Genomic DNA, 21651 nt, shown 5'->3' with positions numbered 1-21651 from the left:
ACATGTGAAGTAGCCAGGCGCATATAGATTATAGTCCTCTTATTACATATATAGCATCAGAGTTTGAGGTTTGCTACGTAGGCGTAAGTGCCTTAAGTGTCCGCACGTGATGTGTCCCTTCACTTCACAGACTGGTACGGGCCGGGAGATCAAGTTTCGTGAGATCTTTCGCAAGTCATGGATCCACTATCACACTACGACTAACGCCTAACGGTGCTTAAAGCTGAAATTATCCTATATTATTAGCTAGTTGCCAATATCATTAACTGCAAGTTTTTGATATATTAATTCATAAGGTTGAAAAAGATCTAGTAGGTGTTTATTTTGAAAAAAAGGAGTAATGTATATATCAAAAACTTAATTACAAAAAGTCGGTGATTATTTTTTTTTACGAGCATGTACGAACCGAAAAGACAAACTACCTATATTTTCAAGGTAGTATAAGAAAATAATCTTAACTATAAATAAATGTGTATGGAGGACGATGTCCACCAATACCAATACTTATCCTACAACATGCATACGCATGGACATGGTTGGTTTCCATGTTTCTATATTATTTAAAATCGAAAACTCCTTTGGCACCATCCTCTCAGGAGTCAGAATCATACAAATAATTTAAAGTTTTGTTTTTTTTAATACTTTTCTTTTAAAAAAATAGATGATATACTTGTATAGTCAAGTGCTTCGTACGTTACGCTTTAATTTGAATATGCAATATATATTCTTACATGCTACGAATGGATCAACTTGGACTATTTATACTTAAGTACATTCGGCTTAAACCAAATAAATACGTGCTACAACATGACATCAAACGACCGTCACTTTCTAAACTATCATTGAATTTTTAAGATCTTTTGGTTACAAACACCAAAATAATGAGTCAGAAGACAAAATCCACCGGCCGAAGTACATAAGCATCTCAGGTCCACGTTTGTTCAAATCTCCAATAAAGTCAATATATTTTCTCACACAGAAAATAACATTAATTTTTGTGTTTTGGTGATTAATGGAAATATCGGTGATGTCACATACAGTCCACGTGGCGGCAATGTTAAGCATGTGACGTTGCTACTATTATTTTGGTTGCGGTCGAAAATACTAAGGACGATACGCAAGAAGATATTTATGGAAACCGTGAAAGACACGTGTGCAGGTTCATGAATCGGTTTCGGTTAGGAGATCACGACTGTCTCACCGTCCCAACGGTCATGTAATCAAATCAACTCAATTTAAAAAGGTAGCACTGCGTTTGGTGACGACACGTGTCTTCAATCATTCTGTTATATACTGTTCGTCGATGTTACCCACTTGTTAATGCTATCTTTCTTTTTTTTTCGTTTCGTCTACGACTTTCTTTCCTTTTATAGAAACCTGACTTGTTTTGTAGATTTTAACAAAACAAAAAGACATACTATTTATTATTCTAGCGTTTAAGTAAACATACATAGAGATATTTAACCCTAAGTTTATTTAGTTTGGTTTGTATACACTTAATTTGGTTTAGAAAAGGTATTAAAGAAAAATGCAGTTGTATCTAGTATAAATTCATATGATACAATTTTTTTTTATAAAATACATTAAATTTTGGTTTAGTGTCTTTTCACAACAATTTTTATTTATTTATCTAATCTTCAAACAACTACCTCAAAATTATTCGATCAATCCACATAAATTTTTATATATAGTTAATTTTAAAGTATATAATCTAATTTTCCATAAAATAAATTTTGAAAACTAAAACTATATCGATTTTAAAATATGCGGTTTCTGGTCAATTAACCCAAATTTTAAATCGGATTTTCATTTACAGATCTTAACAAATACATACAAAACTAATAAAATCATGCCTAATGTTTATGATGTCTTTGAGATTTTTGGAATCAAACCAGCCATTTCAAAAATGCTGAAAAAGTATTTTCAAATCAAATCACTCAATTCATCCAAATCCTCTTAGATATTATGAGACATTGTGAACCGGCAACAAGATCAACAGATTTCAAACAAAAGTTAAAACAAAATAAAACCTAGCATTTTAGATCGACATCGAGAATAAACCAAACCATTTGGATAGAAATCGCTAAGAAACTTAACATGAAATTGATTAATGATCGAACAAACATAACAAACAAAACATAATTGTTAAATAGAAGTGATTTGACAAAAAAACCAACACAAAATCTAATATCTGAGTAAATAAAAAAAAATTCTCAAATATGTATTTGTTTTTTTTTTCTCAAGACGAACTCTAGGAAATCTGGGTTGATATATGCAATGATGCTAACCAGAATCGCCCAAACTACACTAAGATTTTTCAATGGCCACTTGAGAAGACCAGTGATTTTTTTTAATAAAAAGAAAATAAATTAGCACTTGTTAGCCATGTTCAAAAAAGAGTTAGGCATTAGTTGAGCGGTGGAAATCCGCTTAACGCCTAGAATAAAAATTAGAGATTAATTTGAAATTAATTTAAGATTAGTTTTTATATTTATTTTAATTTTTTTAATATTTATTCATTTTTATGATTAATTTTGTTATATTAGAATATATATATACGTGCATATAATAGTAGACTTAGAAGTAATATTAGTGTGTTGAAGACCCATACTTAATTCAGGCCCATAAATTTCATGACATTTTTTTAAAAAGAGGTCTTTTGGATTGTCCCACATCGACAAACTTAAATTGAGAAGGGGAAGCAGCACTATAAATAAAAGTCTTCATCTCCGTAGTAAGTAAATATTATCTGTACAAAATTGTGGGCCAATATCAGCGATACATTCCAGTTGGGCCTGTATTTGCGTTCTAATATTTTTACAAGTCTCTGATATTATAAATAAAACACCGATTTTCTTAAAAATTCGGTTTTAGGCGATAGAAATCGGTTATCCGCTTAAGCTGACCGAGTTGCCTAAATTCGCGGCGGCTTGCTTCCAATCAGCGCCTAGTCGGCCGATTATTTGAACACAGAATAAAATAACAAAAAAACATGTCATTTTTTAGTCGTGTAACGGAGATTAACTAAAAGGCCCCAACAGAAAGAGTCCATTAAAAAATTTCAAAGCCTCGTCTCTCCATCACCGTCTCCTTCCTCCTTTCTCTCTCAGTCTCTTTCGCTGTAGCACTCACGAAGGGTTTATCTCCCAGTGAGTTTTTGATGATGCGAAAGCTGGTGGTCTCCTGTTTTCTCCGTTCTAGATCCTCCTTGCATCTATCAACACCACCACCTGAAAGGTCCGTGCTTTTCTCTCTTCTGGGTTCTTCTATCAAAACCGGAAACATCTCTCCTCAAATTAGCTATTCGAGGAATTCATTCTGTTCTACGACTTTGTTAAACCCATCAATTGAAATCACCCGTATAAAAAGTGTTTCAGAAGATCAATCACTATCCTATCACAAGGGAAATGATATTAGAACAACGGGTTCTAATCATGTGGTTGGAATCCTCCACGAAGCAATAATGGTGAATCTGAATGCGTTTGATGATATGGAGAAAGCCCTTGATGAATCCGGCGTCGATCTGACAACTCCGGTGGTATGCAAGATCTTACAAAGGCTTCAATACGAGGAAAAAACGGCTTTTCGGTTCTTCACTTGGGCTGGACACCAAGAACATTACTCACACGAGCCTTCTACTTACAATGAGATGATTGATATATTGTCAAGCACCAAGTACAAGACCAAGCAGTTTAGGATTGTGATTGATATGTTGGATTACATGAAGAGAAACAACAAAACCTCTGTTCCAACGGATCTTCTGCTGGAGATTCTCAGAAAGTACTGCGAGAGGTACCTGACTCATGTGCAGAAATTCGCCAAGAGGAAACGGATCAGAGTGAAGACGCAGCCGGAGATTAATGCTTTCAATATGCTTCTTGATGCTCTGTGCAAGTGTGGTCTTGTCAAGGATGCTGAAGCTTTGCTTAAAAGGATGAGGCACAAAGTTAAACCTGATGCGAATACATTCAATGTCTTGTTCTTTGGGTGCTGCAGAGTCAGAGACCCGAAAAAGGCTATGAAGCTACTCGAAGAGATGATACAAGCCGGTCATAAGCCGGAAAATTTCACATACTGTGCTGCTATTGACGCCTTTTGCCAAGCTGGAATGGTGGATGATGCGGCTGAGTTGTTCGAGTTCATGATGACCAAAGGCTCTACGGTTTCTGCTCCAACAGCAAAGACTTTTGCTTTGATGATTGTGGCTCTGGCAAGGAATGATAAATCAGAGGAATGCTTTGAGCTTATCGGGCGTATGATAAGCACGGGTTGTCTTCCCGATGTGTCAACGTACAAAGAAGTGATTGAAGGTATGTGTACGGCTGGAAAAGTTGAGGAAGCGTACAAGTTCTTGGATGAGATGAGCAATAAAGGTTACCCTCCTGATATAGTCACTTACAATTGCTTTCTTAGGGTACTGTGTGAGAGTAGAAAGAGCGATGAAGCACTTAAACTCTATGGGAGAATGATTGAGACGCGTTGTGCTCCTAGCGTCCAAACATACAACATGTTGATATCTATGTTTTTCGAAATGGATGATCCTGATGCAGCATTCAATACATGGAAAGAAATGGACGAAAGAGGCTGTGGTCAGGACATTGAGACCTACTGTGCTATGATCAATGGGCTTTTCGACTGTCACAGAGGTAAAGAGGCGTGTTTTCTTCTGGATGAGGTTGTGGATAAAGGAACGAAGCTGCCTTATCGAGCCTTTGACTCTTTTTTGATGCGCCTGTCTGAGGTTGGTAACCTCAAGGCAATCCAAAAGCTTTCTGAGCATATGAAGAAGTTTTACAATCATAGTATGGCTAGACGTTTTGCACTTGGTGAGAAGAGAAAAAGTACAAAGCTGAGAGGGAAGTAATGGGCAATGATTTTCTGGACCAAGAATCATTTGTCTCAGAAGCAAAGAGACCTATCAAATGGTTAAGCTGGTGTCTTTGGGGATGCTTTCACAGCACATCGTATGTTCTGAAGTTATTGTATTGACTATTGTGTACATAGAGCATTATGTTTTGTATGATCGTTAATAGATGTGAGAGCTCTGCTTTCTTCATGATTCATAATTATCAACTTCTGTTTTTCTGAATTCTGAATGTCGTGACTTTTAATTTTAGTTTTATTTTGATGTGAGATTCTTACCGATCTGGTATGCTGCCGGTTAAGTCCGGTTTAGTAGTATGAGTCTTTGTCGAAGAAATTGTGATAGGTTCGAGTCTGAAGAAGGCTTCTCTCCTAACTACCAATAGAACAAAGGAAGTTGGTTATGGCTCCCTTCCCAACTAACTTGTATCTTCTTTATTTATTTTTCCTACTTAACTTTACCAGCAATTATTTTCGGTTTTGTTTTAAAGAAATAAATATATAAGACAAATGGGAGAGATGTTCGAATAATCCCACGGAACAATCAATGGAACAGACATTCTGTTTTTTTTTTAAGTCCTAATAACTCCTGAAAGTACGAAACCTATAAAGTTCCGTTTTGGACAAGAGAAAAGCTAATGACGTGCTTGAAGACCAAATATTTGACCAATTCTATTGCTATTTTTATGCCTAAAATCTTTGACCACATAATACGCGAATGTAATTGTCAGTGTATTTTTGGATAAAAATTGCTTACTAATGAATGAGTTTATGCCATCACCTCTATAACCGGACCTCTGATTTATTTAAATTTTATTTAGCAAAGTGTGAAATTTATTGAATATGCATGAACGAGGGTTAAGGATGAGAAAATGGTGCGATCATAGCAATAAAATATAGCGAATGCATAATGTTTTTCAATTTTGCGGGTCCAAAGCGGAATTATGTATTTAGTACTCCAATTATATAACTAAAGCGGAATTATGTGAAATTGTGAATAGTCGAACTTTTTTTTATTACATCTATTACTTTAAACAGTCGATTAATCATCATTCTTTTGATTCTTTATACTATAAGAAAACAAGTTTACTTATCCGATAATCCCCTCGTATAATCACCGTTAGTTGAATTAATTAAGGCTTCGGTGTTAAAAAGCTGAATTAACTTAGCTGAAAAAAGGTTAGTTGTATGGTGTCCACGTCGTCATATATAGTTCGAATTAAGCTTTGGTTAATTAGGTCTGAAAGGTTATCAGAACCTATCCATCAATATTTATATATGACCTGCCATTTAACCAGAAGTCCACAACATTGTTACCAAACTCTCTCCTTCTTCCCCCTGTTTTTGTTTTGTATTGTTTTTTTATTCGATTAAATTTCAACAATTTATCATATAATTGATATTTCAATGTTTTTTGAAATTTTTTTTATATATTTCAATGTTTGAAACAAAAAATGATATTTCAAAGTTATCTATGCATTTTTAATCACCATCGCCCGTTAACTAATAAAGACTGGCAATATACAATAGCAGGAATCCACATATGCATTAATATGGAATAACAAAACAATTAATGATCTATCTAATTCTAATGTAATTAATGTTTCTAGAATAAACTGTCCATAATATACAAAGCTCGTTATCAATGTAACTCATAAATAAATGAGTTAATTAGGATATCAATTTTTAAATTATTCAATGTAAATACGTAGGTTGTCCAAGATAACACAAACGTAGATGAGTATTGGTGGCTTGAAGTAGCGGGTGTAGGTTAGAACTTAGAGAGAAAAAAACCTTAAACTAATACTATGCCAAGAGACGTTGAGAGGTTAACGAAATTCTGCCCACAGCAAGCAATCTCTACTACCCTTATATATTATTTATATTTAAGGAAATATATGCCATATATACTTTGAACTATAAGTTTAAAATTATAAGTTTAAAAAAAACAAAAGAAAAGAAAATGGCAGATTACTTTAAATGGGTGTTGTGTTGGTTAGGGAAGACGTTGGCATCAGTCGCCGGTGGAGAGGTCCGTCCAAACCCTCCCGACTCTCTAACGGATTTTATTTTTATTTTATTTTTCTCCATCTCTATATATATATATATATATATATAAACTCTTATAATACACTATATATATAGATATGTTTGTGTGCGTGCTGTTACTCTTCACCTTTCTTCTTGTTCCCACATACCCATCTTCCCCAACCTTTCCTCCCAAAAAAAAAAAAAAAAACTCTAGGGTTTTAATTTGGATATTTATATATAAAATACATGAAGGCACCAAAATACCTGCATACGTTGGTGATATAACATCTGTGTGGTTTCCTTTCTTTTGATATATATTGTCTCTTTGTTCTTGTATTGGTTGCGATCGGTACACTTTGTGTTAAATAACTAAGTAATTAGATAGATCGGCGTAAAGAAGAAAAGGATCATGTGTAGTCGAGGCCATTGGAGACCAGCGGAAGACGAGAAGCTAAAGGATCTAGTCGAACAATATGGTCCTCATAATTGGAACGCCATAGCCCTCAAGCTCCCTGGTCGATCTGGTAATATATCTTCTAGGGTTGGTCAATATATTACAAAACTAGGGTTTGATGATCATATATTGGTTAACACAAAGGTAAGATGTTAAATTAACTTGTGCTGATCGATGTATATGCAGGTAAGAGTTGTAGATTGAGATGGTTTAATCAATTGGATCCGAGAATAAACAGAAACCCTTTCACGGAAGAAGAAGAAGAAAGACTTTTAGCCGCTCACCGAATCCACGGGAACAGGTGGTCCATCATCGCTAGGCTTTTCCCCGGGAGAACTGATAACGCCGTCAAGAATCATTGGCACGTCATCATGGCTCGACGCACACGCCAAACCTCCAAGCCTCGTCTTGTTCCCTCGACAACTTCGTCTTCTTCTTTGACGGGGACTGAACAAATCATGAGCTCTTCTTGTGATCGGAAGAGAATACTTGGAGACGTTATTAGTTACCCTTACCAATTCTCTCATATCAATCATCTTCAGTTCCTCAAGGAGTTTTTCAATGGAAAGATCGCTTTAAATACCAAAGGTAAAACTCAAAACGATGGACCCGATTTCTATCAAATGTGTTTACATGTTCATATGAGTGTTGGAAGGATTGGAGATTATGTCTCAAAATGTTATAGTTAACTTATACTTTTGATCTTCCCTTTTCTCGATGCGATCGCAGCAAACCAGAGTAAAAAGCCTATGGAGTTCTACAATTTTCTACAAGTAAACACGGATTCAAACAAGAGCGAGGTTATTGATCAAGATGTAGATCAAAGCAACTCTAATAATCAAGATTATTCAAACGAAAGTCGTGTTCCCTTCTTCGACTTTTTGTCTGTTGGAAACTCGGCCTCTTAGGGTTATTAACTTGTTTGCGTTTTGTGTATACATATGTAAGTCCTAAATTTCTATAGCTTAACTATTTAGTCCATATACGTACTATACTTTAGATCAACAACATGTATGTTTGATGTTTGGTGTAAGAAACCAGTAATTAGTGAGGTCTAATCGGTCTATGCGAAATGTGAAAACAAAAGAATCAATGTTATTGTATCCACACCACAAATTTTCAATCGTTTTGTACGAGATAAAATTAATGTCTAATCATACAAATATCTTACCAAGAAAAACTAACATGTAAACCTTTTTTTTATGGAATAATCATAGAAATCCTACGGCGGCGTTCTTAGTGTGGAGAAATAGTTAAAAGACGGTTTTTTTTTTTTTTTTTTTGGGTAAAAAAAGACGGTTTTTGTGGTTGAGTAAAGAGGAAAAGTTAAAGATGTCGTGTACGAAGTAATAGATGCAATTACATGATCAGCGGACTTATTCAAACATATCGCTTACGGTCAAGATCATGCACAAAGGAACCTACTTCCTTACAACTATCCATAACTGATAACTTATATAGTTATGTGTGTACAGTGAAAAGTAGATTCCCTCGTATATATTATAAAAATTTTAAAGATAAATGTTGCAACAAGTCTGCAATATAGTTCGAACTTCGAAGTCATGTTAGTTATAAATGAGTGAAATGGTTCCTGATTCTTACGTACTCTATCAGAATTTTTTGTTCTAATTTTTTGTATTAAAGCACTCTTTCAAATGATTGTTTGTTTAACCCATTACTTCAGATATCTTGAGTAACGAACACACTGTTGCATGTAAAGTTTTTTTTTTCTTGACCAAAGGCCAAAGGCTTTCAATGCATGTAAAGGTTTTGATGAAGAAACTTATTGAACTGGATTATTTTATGGTGAAGTATAATAACGGAAAGACGGAATGGATGTTGGAGTATAGATATGATTAAGTTGGACGTAGTTATCAGCCACCAAGAAAGATATTTCACGGCAGCAAATAAAAAACCTTAGTCAAAAAATGAAGATACCCAAAAAAAAGAGTAAAAAATAATGGGAGATGTACTTGGAGATAAAAAGCATACATCTTGACATTTAAGTTGACACGACTTATAACCACAACTTAAAAAAAAAATTAGTTCCTCTGAAACCAGTCTCTAATTTCAATTTTAGTTTCATCAGTTTTTCAGTTTATTTTTTGTATTCTTAGATTTGGTTTCATAATCACTTCTGCACAAGTGATTCAAATTTATAAGTTTTGAGGCAAAAGTATAATTTCAAAGAACTTGAGGATTAACTTACAATAGCTGATAAGTGTGATAAGTTTTGCGTAAGTCGGCACACGTGTGAGATCCTCTACTATCTGGCCGTCTCGGAGCTCTAGATCGCCGGCAGATCTCGAAGCGCGTATCAACGGTCGCTCCCTAACTTTTAATTGCATTTGTTGCAAACGCAAACGCGAAAAAGCGTTCCAATCTGGCGTTTTGGTTCGTGCAGCTGTAACTCCGTCTGGATCGCAATTAACCCAGCAAATGAACACATTCTTAAGTTAGACGAATCCTCGTCTTTCTCTTCCAAAATACGAATCAAACCCGAGATCAAGAACCTCCTTAGTTCAAAGAAACCGCCATAGATATGGCGACTAAGGCGGCATCGTCTTCAAGCCTCCCCAAATCTGGAGCCATCTCCAAAGGCTACAATTTCGCTTCCACTTGGGAACAGGTAATCGCGAGTTTCTATCACAATCTGAGCTCGAGATCCCGCCATTGGATCCAGGAAAATCCAACTGATGAGACTAGTTGTGTCCAGATATGGATCCTTTGTTCAGATGCAAATGGTTGGATCTGAATATCAGAGATTCACTGTGGCCATGCCTCAGTTATCTGAAACGCAAATGTGCTTGTTTTCTCTTCATATACTGAATTGTAATGTGGTTACTTTCCGTTGCAGAGCGCTCCTTTGACAGAGGAGCAACAAGCAGCTATAGTTTCTTTATCCCATGCAGTCGCTGAGCGGCCATTTCCTGCTAATCTTGTGAGTCTGAGGTTGTCTGTTTTGTAATTTATTTGGAATGTTATTCCTTTTTTGTTGATTTCACTGTTAGTTCATAATTTTAGGTACATGAGCATGTTCACCGGCCCGAGAATGGCTTGTCGGTCTCAGCAGAAGACACACACTTGGGAGATGCTGGAGCAATTGAAGCTGTTTTGGTTAATACAAATCAGGTAATCTCGTTTCCTGCAACTTGATGCTCCAAAGATCTCTCACGTCTGTGAAGAAAGACCATGCTTAGCTGGTTTGATAAAGAAGTTTCTATGCGGTACTATAGGGGTTGCATTTGTATTTGTGGGCATCTCTTTTCTTACATCTGTATATGTGTGTACTAATGCTTCTTCATTTCGGCTTATGTTGTTTTTATCACAGTTCTACAAATGGTTTACTGATCTTGAATCAGCGATGAAGTCTGAGGTTAGTGATAGTCATGTTGTTCCTAGGTTAAAAGTCGGGAAACATTACTTTAAGTATGTCTAAATGATTTGTTCTTTTCTGACATAGACAGAGGAAAAGTATCGGCACTATGTCAATACTTTAACTGAGCGCATCCAGGGGTGTGATAATATACTTCACCAGGCAGGTTTCCACCAAGTTTTGTACAATGCTGTGGCCTTACCTTTCCAAGAAATTATAAGACATCGGTTTCTGTATTGACCTTAGATTTTCTCCTGCGCAGGTTGATGAAACTCTCGACCTATTTAATGAACTGCAGCTTCAACATCAAGCAGTAACAACAAAGACTAAAACTCTTCATGATGCATGCGACCGTCTGGTATTGTTTTCTCTCTCTTCTATGTAACAAAATGATTTTATTGTTTTTCTTAATCTCTTACTTGCGTTTTCTCCTACCTGTTATAAATATCGAAAATGACATACAAAAGATGCTTAATGCATCATGGCTGATCAATAGTTTCTGACTCGCTATTTGATTTCCGTAGTTTACTTACTTGAGCTCTTTCTTTCACCATTTCTAGTTAATGGAGAAGCAGAAATTGATGGAGTTTGCAGAAGCTCTAAGGAGTAAGCTCAACTATTTCGATGAATTGGAGAATGTAAGATTTAAATAAAGGCCTACCAACATCATTTATGCATATGTTAAAGTATAAGTGTGTAGTTGCTTGAGATAGTGCTCTTGTTTACTCATTGACATAATCTACTCAAAACTTGGCCTACCCGTGGAATTTAGTACATAGTGTATGTTTCTCACTGAATACTGGTTGTAAGTTTAGGAGGAAATACGTAACACGGTGTTAAACGGCTCTAATATATATATGTTTTTGTTTTGTTTTTGCAGATATCCTCCAATTTTTACTCTCCAAATATGAACGTATCAAACTCTAACTTTCTCCCATTACTGAAACGGCTCGATGAGTGCATATCGTGAGTAAATGACGTTGCATTCAGTTATTATGAAATTTACGACATGGCGATTTTCTAAAAAACTGCTGCACTTAAAGTTCGTCCTGCTCTATTGAAATGATTGTAATATGCTTCTTTTACCTTGGGTTCTGTAGGTACATCGAAAGTAATCCCCAGTATGCGGAGTCGAGTGTTTACTTGCTAAAATTTCGTCAGCTCCAGGTACTACGAAAGAGCCCTCACTCTCTCTGTCTCTCCTCCCTATATCTATCTCACTGAGAGACGCTTGGGTTTACAGTTCTTGCACATGCATTGTTTCCAAAATTTGTAGGGAGATAAGTATCGTGTATCCTCTGTTATGTGAGAAGGCTAACATGTATAATTTTTACAGTCACGCGCCTTGGGCATGATTCGAACATACATCCTTGCAGTGCTCAAAACTGCTGCTTCCCAGGTAAGTATTCTTTGTAATATGCATATAGTCTTGCACAGCTTACACAAAGTATGTATCTAGTTCTCGTGATTGTGTATGTACATATATTGCATATCTTTATGCATGTAGTAAAAGGCAGGTAGAATGAATTTTGTAGTTATGCCTAGTTTCCTTGAAACAGGCGTGTTAATTTCATTGTCAGGTTCAGGCAGCTTTTCGTGGAACAGATGGAAACAAAGCATCTGTCTCGGAGGGTGTCGAGGCATCAGTTATATATGTTCGCTTCAAGGCTGCTGCAAGTGAGGTGATACCTTATTAAATTCTTTTCCATGTTAGTGCAAATTGCTAGGGTCACGATATTAGATAAGTGAACATGGAAATTTAGCTTTTGTAGCATTAATCAACGTCAGTATTGTGAGTTTAGTGTTGAGATTACGGCATGAGAATATTTTATTTTTATGACTGAACATCGAAAAAATTATTTGTCCAGCTTAAACCTGTATTGGAGGAAATTGAGAGTAGGTCAGCAAGAAAGGAATATGTTCAAATCCTTGCAGAGTGCCACAGACTATACTGTGAACAACGGCTTTCTCTTGTGAGTTCATTTTCTGGATTACAGTTTAGTTTAGTTTCTATCTGTCGATAACTATAATCGCCTGTTTGTTTGTTCAATCTACATTGTCAGGTCAAAGGCATAGTTCACCAACGAGTATCTGATTTTTCCAAGAAAGAGGCACTGCCATCTTTGACTAGATCTGGTTGTGCATATCTGATGCAGGTATATGAAGGAAAATAAAGGGATAGATACCTCTCTTTATTCCCTAGGGAGACTTGGAGTTATACCAGTTTAGTAGAAAAGGACATTGCTATCATCATAGAGGATAGAACACATATAAGAAAATTTGAGAATGTTAATATAGCAGTTAAATCTTGTGATATGAAAGGTCAGACGAGGGTCTTTGAGAGAGATAATGGCTGGATTATCAGCTTTTGCTGCTGAAATTTTTAGAAATTGTTGATGGACTTGGTTTTACGAAACATAAATTACTGCACCACATTTCTTAACTCCATTATGAATTTCAGGTTTGTCATATGGAGTATCAACTGTTTACTCATTTCTTTCCAGCATCATCAGAAGATGTTTCAAGTCTGGCACCTTTAGTGGATCCTTTGTAAGCTTATTATTGCGGCGCTGTCCATGTTCACCATCTCTCTTTTTGTTCAATCTAGCTTAAAATGATTTTTGGTGCCTTTTATACTGAAATATAGATAGCTAATACAGATTAAATTATTTTGAGCCTTAAGCATCTACTTTATCTACTTGAATACTTAATAGTTGAGACGTTACAAACTTCTTCTCCTTCTCGTTCTCTGTACACTGTTAGCGTTCATCAAATCATACACGGCAGAAAATTCATCCCATCATTATTGTTGATTGTGAGTTAGGAATCTACTGTGCTGGCGTTGCCTTGATAATATGATTTTATTTTATTCAATACTAGTCCCCTCTATCATTATTTAGAGATTGGAAGTTGTCATAGTCAGTGGGTCCACTACACGGCAGTCTACTATGAATATGATTAAGCATAAGTTCTCATGTTTTGAGTTACTTTTATGGCTAGTATCTTCCAGATTGTTTCTGTTTGTTATACCTTATGCCATGCTTCCCACACTCTAGTTGTCGTTGTCGGTGTTACACTGTAGTCAACTTTCTTTGTATCTTAATATGATATCTTAGAAATTCAAATATGAGTACGCCAAGTGATTCAGATTGTTTTATTTTGTTACATCTTATGCGATGCATCCAATTTATTGTATTTGCTTGATTCCTGAACAGGTCCACTTACTTATATGACATTCTACGCCCAAAACTAATTCATGAAGCAAATATTGACCTTCTGTGTGAGCTCGTTCATATCCTTAAAGTTGAAGTCTTGGGTGAGCAGTCCGCTAGACAGAGTGAACCCCTGGCCGGTCTGCGGCCGACATTACAAAGAATTTTAGCGGATGTTAACGAGAGATTGACTTTTCGTTCAAGAACATACATTCGAGATGAGGTGCCATATTTACCTTACCAGCAGATGTTTTGATAGTTTCTCTGTCTCTCTCGCTGGCCTTTAATAATGCGTGATCTTCTCATCTGCGTCTATGTAGAAATATTGAAATCACTAAGACGAATTAGCTTACGCTGATAAAATGAAATTTTGTTATAACTCTGATACTGAACGACTATTAAGTGGAAAAGTTTGCTGGTTTCGGCTGTGTCTCTTGAGTCTTACAGGACTTTGCTTTCCTTGAGTTGCTCTGTTTGAAACCCCTTCTTACTTCTGCAGATTGCAAATTATATTCCCTCTGATGAAGATCTGGATTACCCTGCAAAGCTGGAGGGATCTCCGAATACAACATCTGAAACTAATCTCGGGGTAGAATGAAAGTTTTCATATTATTTCTCTGGTTTGGTAATCTGTAGTTCTGCTTGTTTACTTATATTCATGGTACAGGATGATGAAAATGCTGATGTATTTAAGACTTGGTATCCACCTCTGGAGAAGACTCTCTCTTGTCTATCCAAATTATATCGTTGTTTGGAGCCTGCAGTCTTTACTGGATTAGCACAGGCAAGACTTATCAGCAGCTTTATTGCTTCTCATTCTGTCAAAGAAGAAATACCAATTTATGTTTAGGCCAAGTTGTTTGACTGACCATCTCTTCTGTTCCACAGGAAGCTGTAGAAGTTTGCTCGTTGTCAATTCAAGTAAGCAAGCTAGAAACCAGATCTTCCTTGCCTTGACGTTTGTTCGATTTTCAGCTGTCCTTATTTTCAATGACATTATCAATTTTAATTACACAAAGATGTGCCATTTTCCTGTAAAGAAATTAATTTTTGTTTAGTTTAATTACGAAGCTTGTACATATGCTCCACGTCTGCCATAGCTGAGAATTCACAAATTTTGTCAAATATGCAACAGAAAGCCAGCAAGCTTGTCATTAAGCGATCAACTACAATGGATGGCCAGCTGTTCCTTATCAAACACCTCCTTATCTTGAGGGAACAGGTTATGGCTGATCTATCTTTACTTTGCCTCTTTTGATATTCAGTCAATGATTCTATTTTAAACGATACTTATAATTGTTTCCAGATTGCCCCTTTTGACATAGAATTTTCAGTCACACACAAAGAGCTTGATTTCTCCCATTTGCTGGTTAGTTTTTCGACATTCAGGTCTTGTTTGTATGAAAGATCTAAACCTTTTTCTATCGCCTTTGAGAGTGCTTATCTTTGAGGCAGATTTCAGATCTTTCTCCTCCTTCAGTTTTTATATTTGCTGATGACTTTGCTAACTTTCTCCAATACTTAATATTATTCATAAAATGTGGTTAGGAACATTTGAGGAGGATACTTAGAGGTCAAGCGTCACTTTTTGACTGGACTAGGTCAACCTCACTAGCAAGGACCCTGTCACCTCGAGTTCTGGAAAGCCAAATAGATGCCAAGAAGGTTTGTGGTTTTCTCTTCCATCCTCTATCAATTGTAGATTTGCTTCATGTTTACATAAGTTTGTCCTTCAGATCTGTTGATGTCATATTACAATTTAAATCATGAGCATTTACCAATATTGGTGAAAGATTATTCCATAGTATGGGTTATTCTTCTGCTATGCTACTAGGATATGGTTAGATTTGTAGCAGACATGCCTCTATGATCTATGGTGGATCCTTGCATTCCTTTACATGAATGGGAATGATGCGTGGACGTTTGTTTCGCAGGAACTGGAAAAATGTCTTAAGACGACTTGTGAGGAGTTCATTATGTCAGTCACTAAACTCGTTGTGGATCCTATGCTTTCATTCGTGACCAAGGTGGGTTTCTCTTATTCCTTTTTCTGTGATTAATGCTTTTCAAGTTTTCTTAAGATTCTTGATGTTTTCAAAAAAATAAGGGGGAAAAAATACCTCCTTTTGTGCATTACAAACCGTATTCCATTTTCAATTTTCGATTTATGTACATCCATCTAATACAATGCACCAGTTATGAGAGGAGGGACAATGTTATTTAAAGAGGTTTCTTTTCTAATGGAATAGCGTAATAGTTTTGCTTTGTTTATGCATTGTGTACTTGTATATGCAGGCCACAGCCATAAAAGTTGCTCTTTCCAGTGGAACTCAGAATCAAAAAGTTGACTCTGTCATGGCTAAGCCGCTGAAGGAACAAGCTTTCGCTACTCCAGATAAGGTGGCTGAACTTGTTCAGAAGGTATGAGATAAGTAATGTACTCTTTTGAGTTTTTTTTTTTGTTTTTTTTTTTCAAGGTATGTCCCAGAAATAGAGATGGCAGCTATTTCTTGTCCCCTAATAAGCTCTCTAGGATGGAACTTCCTTCGCTAGTACTAGAGCTACTGATAGTAAAATCTCTGTTCATTGGTAGTTCTAGTACTAACGAATACAAATGCGAATGATCCCTTAAACATGCATTTGTGGTTCTTTAGTTCAAGAATTAATAACAGTAATCGAAGGTGACACTCTTACGGTGTCTAAATGGATAGAGAAAAGAGAGAATCAGCGTGGATAAATATATAACCCGCGATGGCTTTTTGCATATTTAAGATTGTTACCTTCATAGCTCAGAATGGAAAACCACATCTCTCCACACAAAGGGAAATACTGATGTGTATCACATGGACTTGAACCAGGTATATGCTGCAATACAGCAAGAGTTGCTTCCAATTTTAGCAAAAATGAAACTCTATCTGCAGAATCCATCAACAAGGACCATTCTTTTCAAGCCGATTAAGTAAGTCAATTTCTCGAAATACCCCGCAACTTTATCGACCATTTAAACTATCTTTGGGTTGTTTCATATGTGTGCTTATTCCTAGTCCCTTGTGCCTGAACCCAAATTGATACGGTAACCCTATGTATATGTTTTCTATTCAGGACAAATATTGTGGAAGCTCATACACAAGTGGAGTCTTTACTAAAAGCTGAGTACTCAGCTGAAGAACAAGCCAACATCAATATGATCTCCATTCTGGATCTGCAAACACAACTCGACAATTTGCTTTAAGGTTATGGCACAATCAATGTTTTTGATTTCCGCACTTCCTTTGGGGTTTCTTTATGTAAAGACTTTTTGACTACTTTTAGCTACTTTACAAGAGTTAACTTTAGAAAAATTTCCAAGAACTCATATATTTCTTGGTCTCTCAATTCAATATATGCAGCCAGAGCTTGTAGATCTTATGTTATACATAAACTAGTTGTCAAGTTCTTGTTGGGTTGCTCGCTTCATGGATGAACACAGACACAAAAAAATCATGTATCATGAATTAAATAATTCTTAAAAATAATAATCCTTGCTATCATCAAAGAAAGGAAAACAAAAAAATCCTTGTGACAAAGGGTAATTTGATGTTTGACAAAAAAAATAAAAATAAAGAAAAGATAATTTTGGGATTATATATTTAAGAAATTATAAGCAAAAAGTAAAAGTTGAGTGTATCAGTATTTCTAAAAACTAGATTTGGTCATTCATAATCTGTCTGTCATGAGACCAAAAAAACACCATCATGTGTATTCAAAACTGATGCAATGAAATCCAAAATTATTGTCTCTGGGCATACTGTTAAAACAAAAAAACTGGGTTTTAGTAAAAAAAACCAAAGAAATTGATTTTAATCGGAGAAACACATATAACCCAGACAACAAACAAAGAAAAAACTACAAAGATTGTTAATTTCTGGTTTTAATCAGAGAAACACACAATCCACACATAATCTTTTTTAAATAAAACTCTAATTTATTTTGAACGAAGATTTCAATTCTTCTCCATGGGATGTGGACAATTTCTTCAAGCCTAATTATATCCATCGTCATGAAACCAAAAAACACCATCACATGTTTCCAAACTGATGCAGTGAAATCCAAATACTAGCAATCTTCTCTAAACTGGTGCATTGAAACCTAAAACACTAGCAATCATTTACATTGAGTCCAAAAACACCAGCAAACGTTTCCAAATTGGTGTACTAATTTCGAACTTGAGATTCCTCACATTTTACTAATCCATCTATTAATAATTTTGAGAAAAAAATATAAATTTGAAAATTCCAAATATATGTTTGATGAGTTTGTACCTAACATCAATTTTGGATAATGTTCGTCTGTAAACTATCCATACTCTAAAATATGTTTAAACAGACTCTTTTAAACAGATTATAAAATATTTATAGTTTTTAAGTAATTTTGATTAAACATTTTTCATGATAATTTGATTTGGAAGAATTTTTTTGTTGAATTCTTTTTGTCAAATTTCTTGTTAGATATATAATGGTTCGGGTTAAAGAGTAAAATTATACTTATTGGATAATATTTCATATCTTTATTTTTTTGTAATGACTTAATGACTTGTTATATTAGTCACTTTTCGTTAAAAAAATTATTGTCAAATTTCAAGAAATTTTGTTCAGCTGTCCAGTTAACTTCTAGGCTCTAGCTGGCTCCTTATTGATAATCTGTTTGTATTAAAATTTTAAAATATTTTCTGAACAATGCGTTTTCAAATTTTTTTTTGTTGGATAAAATCGACCAAGCCCAAACAAGAACAAGCCCAAAAATGACAAAGACCAAAAATGGTCCATATGTAAGAGCAAATGGAATATTTAGAATATTGGAGAAAGAACCCTAATTTAAATTTAGGAATTTTAATTTTCCAGTGAATGTCCGAAATCATTACATCCATTGAAAAGCTCAACGTGGCTTCGCTTGCTTGTTCGTCTTCGTTGATCTGTAAGCGCATTTTCTCTTTCGCGCACCAGAAGTTTCATTCTTCGTTGGATCCATCTTTCTGGGGTTCTTTTTGTTCTTTGGATCTCCAGCTGTTTTTAGACTCTTCGATTGCGCGTTGGAGCATGATTTCTGAGGATTTTTAGGGTTTTCGCGCTTATTGGAGTTTCGAATTTTCTGTGTCATTCCTTATGAGCAAACGTAAGTCTTGTTTGCGCAGTTTCCTTAGAGGGCAAATCTTTCTATTGCCTTGTTTCTTAAAATGTGACTTAAATATTCGTTTTGGCGGATTTTGATTCTCCTGATTTGTGTTGGGAGAAACATTTTTGTTTTTTTAACATCTTTTCTGTTGTTGGTTACAGGATTGGTGGGATTTTATTGCCAGTGCTTCTCCTGTATGTTGTAAAAAGTTAAAAAATGGCGGACCAAAGCTCTCTTGATGGGATTTTAGAGTTTCTTAAGAGAAATAGTTTCTCTAAGGCAGAGGAAGCTCTCCGTAATGAGCTGAACAACCGGTCTGACTTAAATGGGTTTCTTCAGAAGCTTAACCTGGAGGCAAAAGATTCAAGTAAAGGTTCAGATGAAAGGTCTACTGGTAATGAACTCCGGAGATCGGGTTCTCGAGATAGTGAAGTCTCCAAGGAGCTGATTGTGAAAGAGATAGACTGTGGGACTGGCACGAATGGGTCTGTAATCAAATGGGAAAATGGTGCGGCTGCTGAGAAACCGAACAAGAAGGAAACTATTGTATCAAGCGAGACGAGCTTCACATTCTCCAAAAACTCAGGTGATGCTGCTCCTGATGCGCGTTCCTATAACTTTACTTCAGGTAATGGTAGCTTGGACCCTTATCGAAACGTTGATGATATTAGTGGTAGCAGCTTGGTGGATTCATATGCATTGGAACAGTCGAGGCATGGGAATTTGGCTGGTGTCGATAAGAAAATAGTGGAAACTGGTGAAGATATTGTTTTCTTTGGCAATAAGGGTACTTCATGGACTGGAAATACTAGTAAAGGGAGCTCCGGATCCAAAATAAATGAAACAAATGAGATTGATAGGCTAATTGAGAATTTTGGAAAGCATGAAAACTATATGGGCAACACTCGCTTAAGAACCGAAGATTCTGCAGACACAACCTCAGAGAACTGGAAAGAGTGTTCTGTTAAGACTCTTTTTCAATCTTCGAGAGGGGATGCGTCAACCAGTTACAATCTGGGTGCCAGCTCGGACAAAAGAGAGGGAAAGAAAAAGGCAGAGATTAGTGATGTGAGAGCGGCAATCAAGGAGCAGGAGAGCGAAGTGGCAAGAGCTTTATTCTTTGGTAAATCTCAATCTACCTTTGATGAAAAGAATATTAGTAGCTTAGGGTTTCCGCTTGTCTATGATACTCGGAAGGAAGAGTTTCCTAGGCTGCCTCCTGTTAAGCTCAAGTCTGAAGACAATCCTATGAGTCTTTACTGTGAAGAAAAATTTGAGCGTGATGGTTCAGGTCCAAGGCTAGTCAATGATGAGGATGCCCTTCTCATTGGTTCATACCTTGATGTTCCCATCGGACAAGAAATCAGCTCATCAGGTTAGATTACATGGCAATATACAGCTGCAAAGTTTCCATTCTGACTACTGAATGATAGTTAGTTTAAATGATAGTGCATGAGGGCTCTTGTTCATGATTTCACTCTTCGAGATGAACTTCTAGAAACGTGCATTTTCCTCACTCATGGTTGTCGCATTGTTTCTAGTTGCATTTTTGCCCATGAAACTCTAGACATAACGTGTTTAATTTTGATGATCTCATGCATTAGAACAATGCATCGTGAAGTTACTGGCATCAATACCAAAGAAAGCAAGTAACAGATAATGGTTTTGCTTTTTCACGTTAAAGTATCTGCAAATGTTTCTCTCATTGTTTTGCCATCTTATAATTCTACTCTGCTCTTTGTTTTGAGTTCTTGAAGACCATGATGCTTTTCTTTCTAATTTTGTTACTTTGACATTAACCATATCAATTTAGTTAAGGTGTGAATATAAGCTTTAATCTCCCATTGATCTCATACAGGTGGAAAAAAGTCTGCTGGGGGAAACTGGCTTTCAGTAAGTCAGGGAATAGCAGAGGATGCCTCAGATCTTGTTTCTGGCTTTGCTACCATCGGTGATGGTTTAAGTGAATCTGTTGACTACCGTAACGAATACTGGGACTCTGACGAATATGAGGATGATGACGACATTGGTTATGTCAGACAACCTATTGAGGATGAAACATGGTTTCTTGCCCATGAAATTGATTATCCAAGTGATCATGAGAAAGGAACGACCCGCAGTAGTCCGGATCACCATGGAAGAGATGCAGCCAAAGAAGAGGATGATCAGTCTTATGCAGAGGAGGCTTCTTATTTATCTGGTGAACAGTATCTGCAAGCAAAAGATGCTGAACCTATTTCTTCAGAAAATGACCGAAGACTTACGGTCTCAGAAATCTATCCAGCTACCAAGAAAAATGATTTGATAGTCCAATATGATGGGCATTTGATGGATGAGGAAGTGCTCAATTCGATGCGTGATGAGCCTGTTTGGCAGGGGTTTGTAGCTCAGACAAATGAGCTTCTCATGCTGGGTAATAAGAAAGGCGTAAATGTCCATCGAAAATCACATCTTGACGATGTTTGCCTTGAAGATGATCAGCATGATTCAGTCAGGTCAATAGGTGTGGGTATTAATAGTGATGCAGCTGATTTTGGCAGCGAAGTACGTGAAAGTTTTGCTGG

At 36.1% G+C, this 21651-nt stretch overlaps 3 protein-coding genes and 1 pseudogene across 4 annotated transcripts; all 4 read left to right on the top strand.

The window, feature by feature from the left end:
- Positions 1 to 2779: 2779 nt before the first annotated feature.
- On the top strand, positions 2780 to 5063 carry LOC18009360 (pentatricopeptide repeat-containing protein At1g73400, mitochondrial). Of its 2 annotated transcripts, XM_024157123.1 has the most exons (2): positions 2780 to 3237; positions 3370 to 5063. In XM_024157123.1, the coding sequence occupies exons 1-2, from the start codon at positions 3161 to 3163 to the stop codon at positions 4862 to 4864; spliced, it is 1572 nt and encodes a 523-aa protein (XP_024012891.1). In that variant the 5' UTR covers positions 2780 to 3160; the 3' UTR covers positions 4865 to 5063. The 2 variants fall into 2 exon arrangements, with proteins under 2 accessions (XP_024012891.1, XP_006390560.1); XM_006390498.2 differs by having other exon boundaries at positions 2780 to 5063.
- Positions 5064 to 7155: 2092 nt separating this feature from the next.
- Positions 7156 to 8429, top strand: LOC18008993 (transcription factor MYB54). Its single transcript, XM_006390497.2, has 3 exons — positions 7156 to 7418; positions 7535 to 7936; positions 8078 to 8429. Exons 1-3 carry the CDS (start codon positions 7304 to 7306, stop codon positions 8254 to 8256), a joined length of 696 nt encoding a protein of 231 aa, XP_006390559.1. The 5' UTR covers positions 7156 to 7303; the 3' UTR covers positions 8257 to 8429.
- Positions 8430 to 9803: 1374 nt separating this feature from the next.
- Positions 9804 to 17371, top strand: LOC18008445 (conserved oligomeric Golgi complex subunit 3). Its single transcript, XM_006390496.2, has 25 exons — positions 9804 to 9977; positions 10206 to 10289; positions 10373 to 10480; positions 10680 to 10724; positions 10812 to 10886; positions 10987 to 11082; positions 11285 to 11362; positions 11605 to 11690; positions 11825 to 11891; positions 12061 to 12123; positions 12305 to 12406; positions 12593 to 12697; positions 12788 to 12880; positions 13186 to 13274; positions 13940 to 14159; positions 14436 to 14525; positions 14604 to 14720; positions 14825 to 14857; positions 15072 to 15158; positions 15243 to 15305; positions 15485 to 15601; positions 15871 to 15963; positions 16232 to 16357; positions 16795 to 16895; positions 17039 to 17371. The coding sequence occupies exons 1-25, from the start codon at positions 9891 to 9893 to the stop codon at positions 17166 to 17168; spliced, it is 2355 nt and encodes a 784-aa protein (XP_006390558.1). The 5' UTR covers positions 9804 to 9890; the 3' UTR covers positions 17169 to 17371.
- Positions 17372 to 18800: 1429 nt separating this feature from the next.
- The window catches only part of LOC18009131, a 6227-nt pseudogene continuing 3376 nt past the window's right edge, over positions 18801 to 21651 (top strand).

The sequence above is a fragment of the Eutrema salsugineum genome, unplaced genomic scaffold (genome assembly GCF_000478725.1).
Source record: "Eutrema salsugineum unplaced genomic scaffold, Eutsalg1_0 scaffold_9, whole genome shotgun sequence".
In the NCBI taxonomy this organism is placed as follows: Eukaryota; Viridiplantae; Streptophyta; class Magnoliopsida; order Brassicales; family Brassicaceae; genus Eutrema; species Eutrema salsugineum.
Note: the sequence above shows the minus strand (reverse complement) of the source record. Positions and strands in the feature narration are given on the sequence as shown.

Bases quoted from the DNA above. Each gene is read 5' to 3' on its own strand.
- LOC18008445 (XM_006390496.2), top strand. From the start codon at position 9,891: ATGGCGACTAAGGCGGCATCGTCTTCAAGCCTCCCCAAATCTGGAGCC. The intron at 10,725-10,811 runs GTTAGTGATAGT...TTTCTGACATAG, and splicing joins AATCAGCGATGAAGTCTGAG to ACAGAGGAAAAGTATCGGCA. The intron at 14,160-14,435 runs GTGCCATATTTA...TTACTTCTGCAG, and splicing joins GAACATACATTCGAGATGAG to ATTGCAAATTATATTCCCTC.
- LOC18009360 (XM_006390498.2), top strand. From the start codon at position 3,161: ATGATGCGAAAGCTGGTGGTCTCCTGTTTTCTCCGTTCTAGATCCTCC.
- LOC18008993 (XM_006390497.2), top strand. From the start codon at position 7,304: ATGTGTAGTCGAGGCCATTGGAGACCAGCGGAAGACGAGAAGCTAAAG. The intron at 7,419-7,534 runs GTAATATATCTT...ATGTATATGCAG, and splicing joins CAAGCTCCCTGGTCGATCTG to GTAAGAGTTGTAGATTGAGA. The intron at 7,937-8,077 runs GTAAAACTCAAA...ATGCGATCGCAG, and splicing joins GATCGCTTTAAATACCAAAG to CAAACCAGAGTAAAAAGCCT.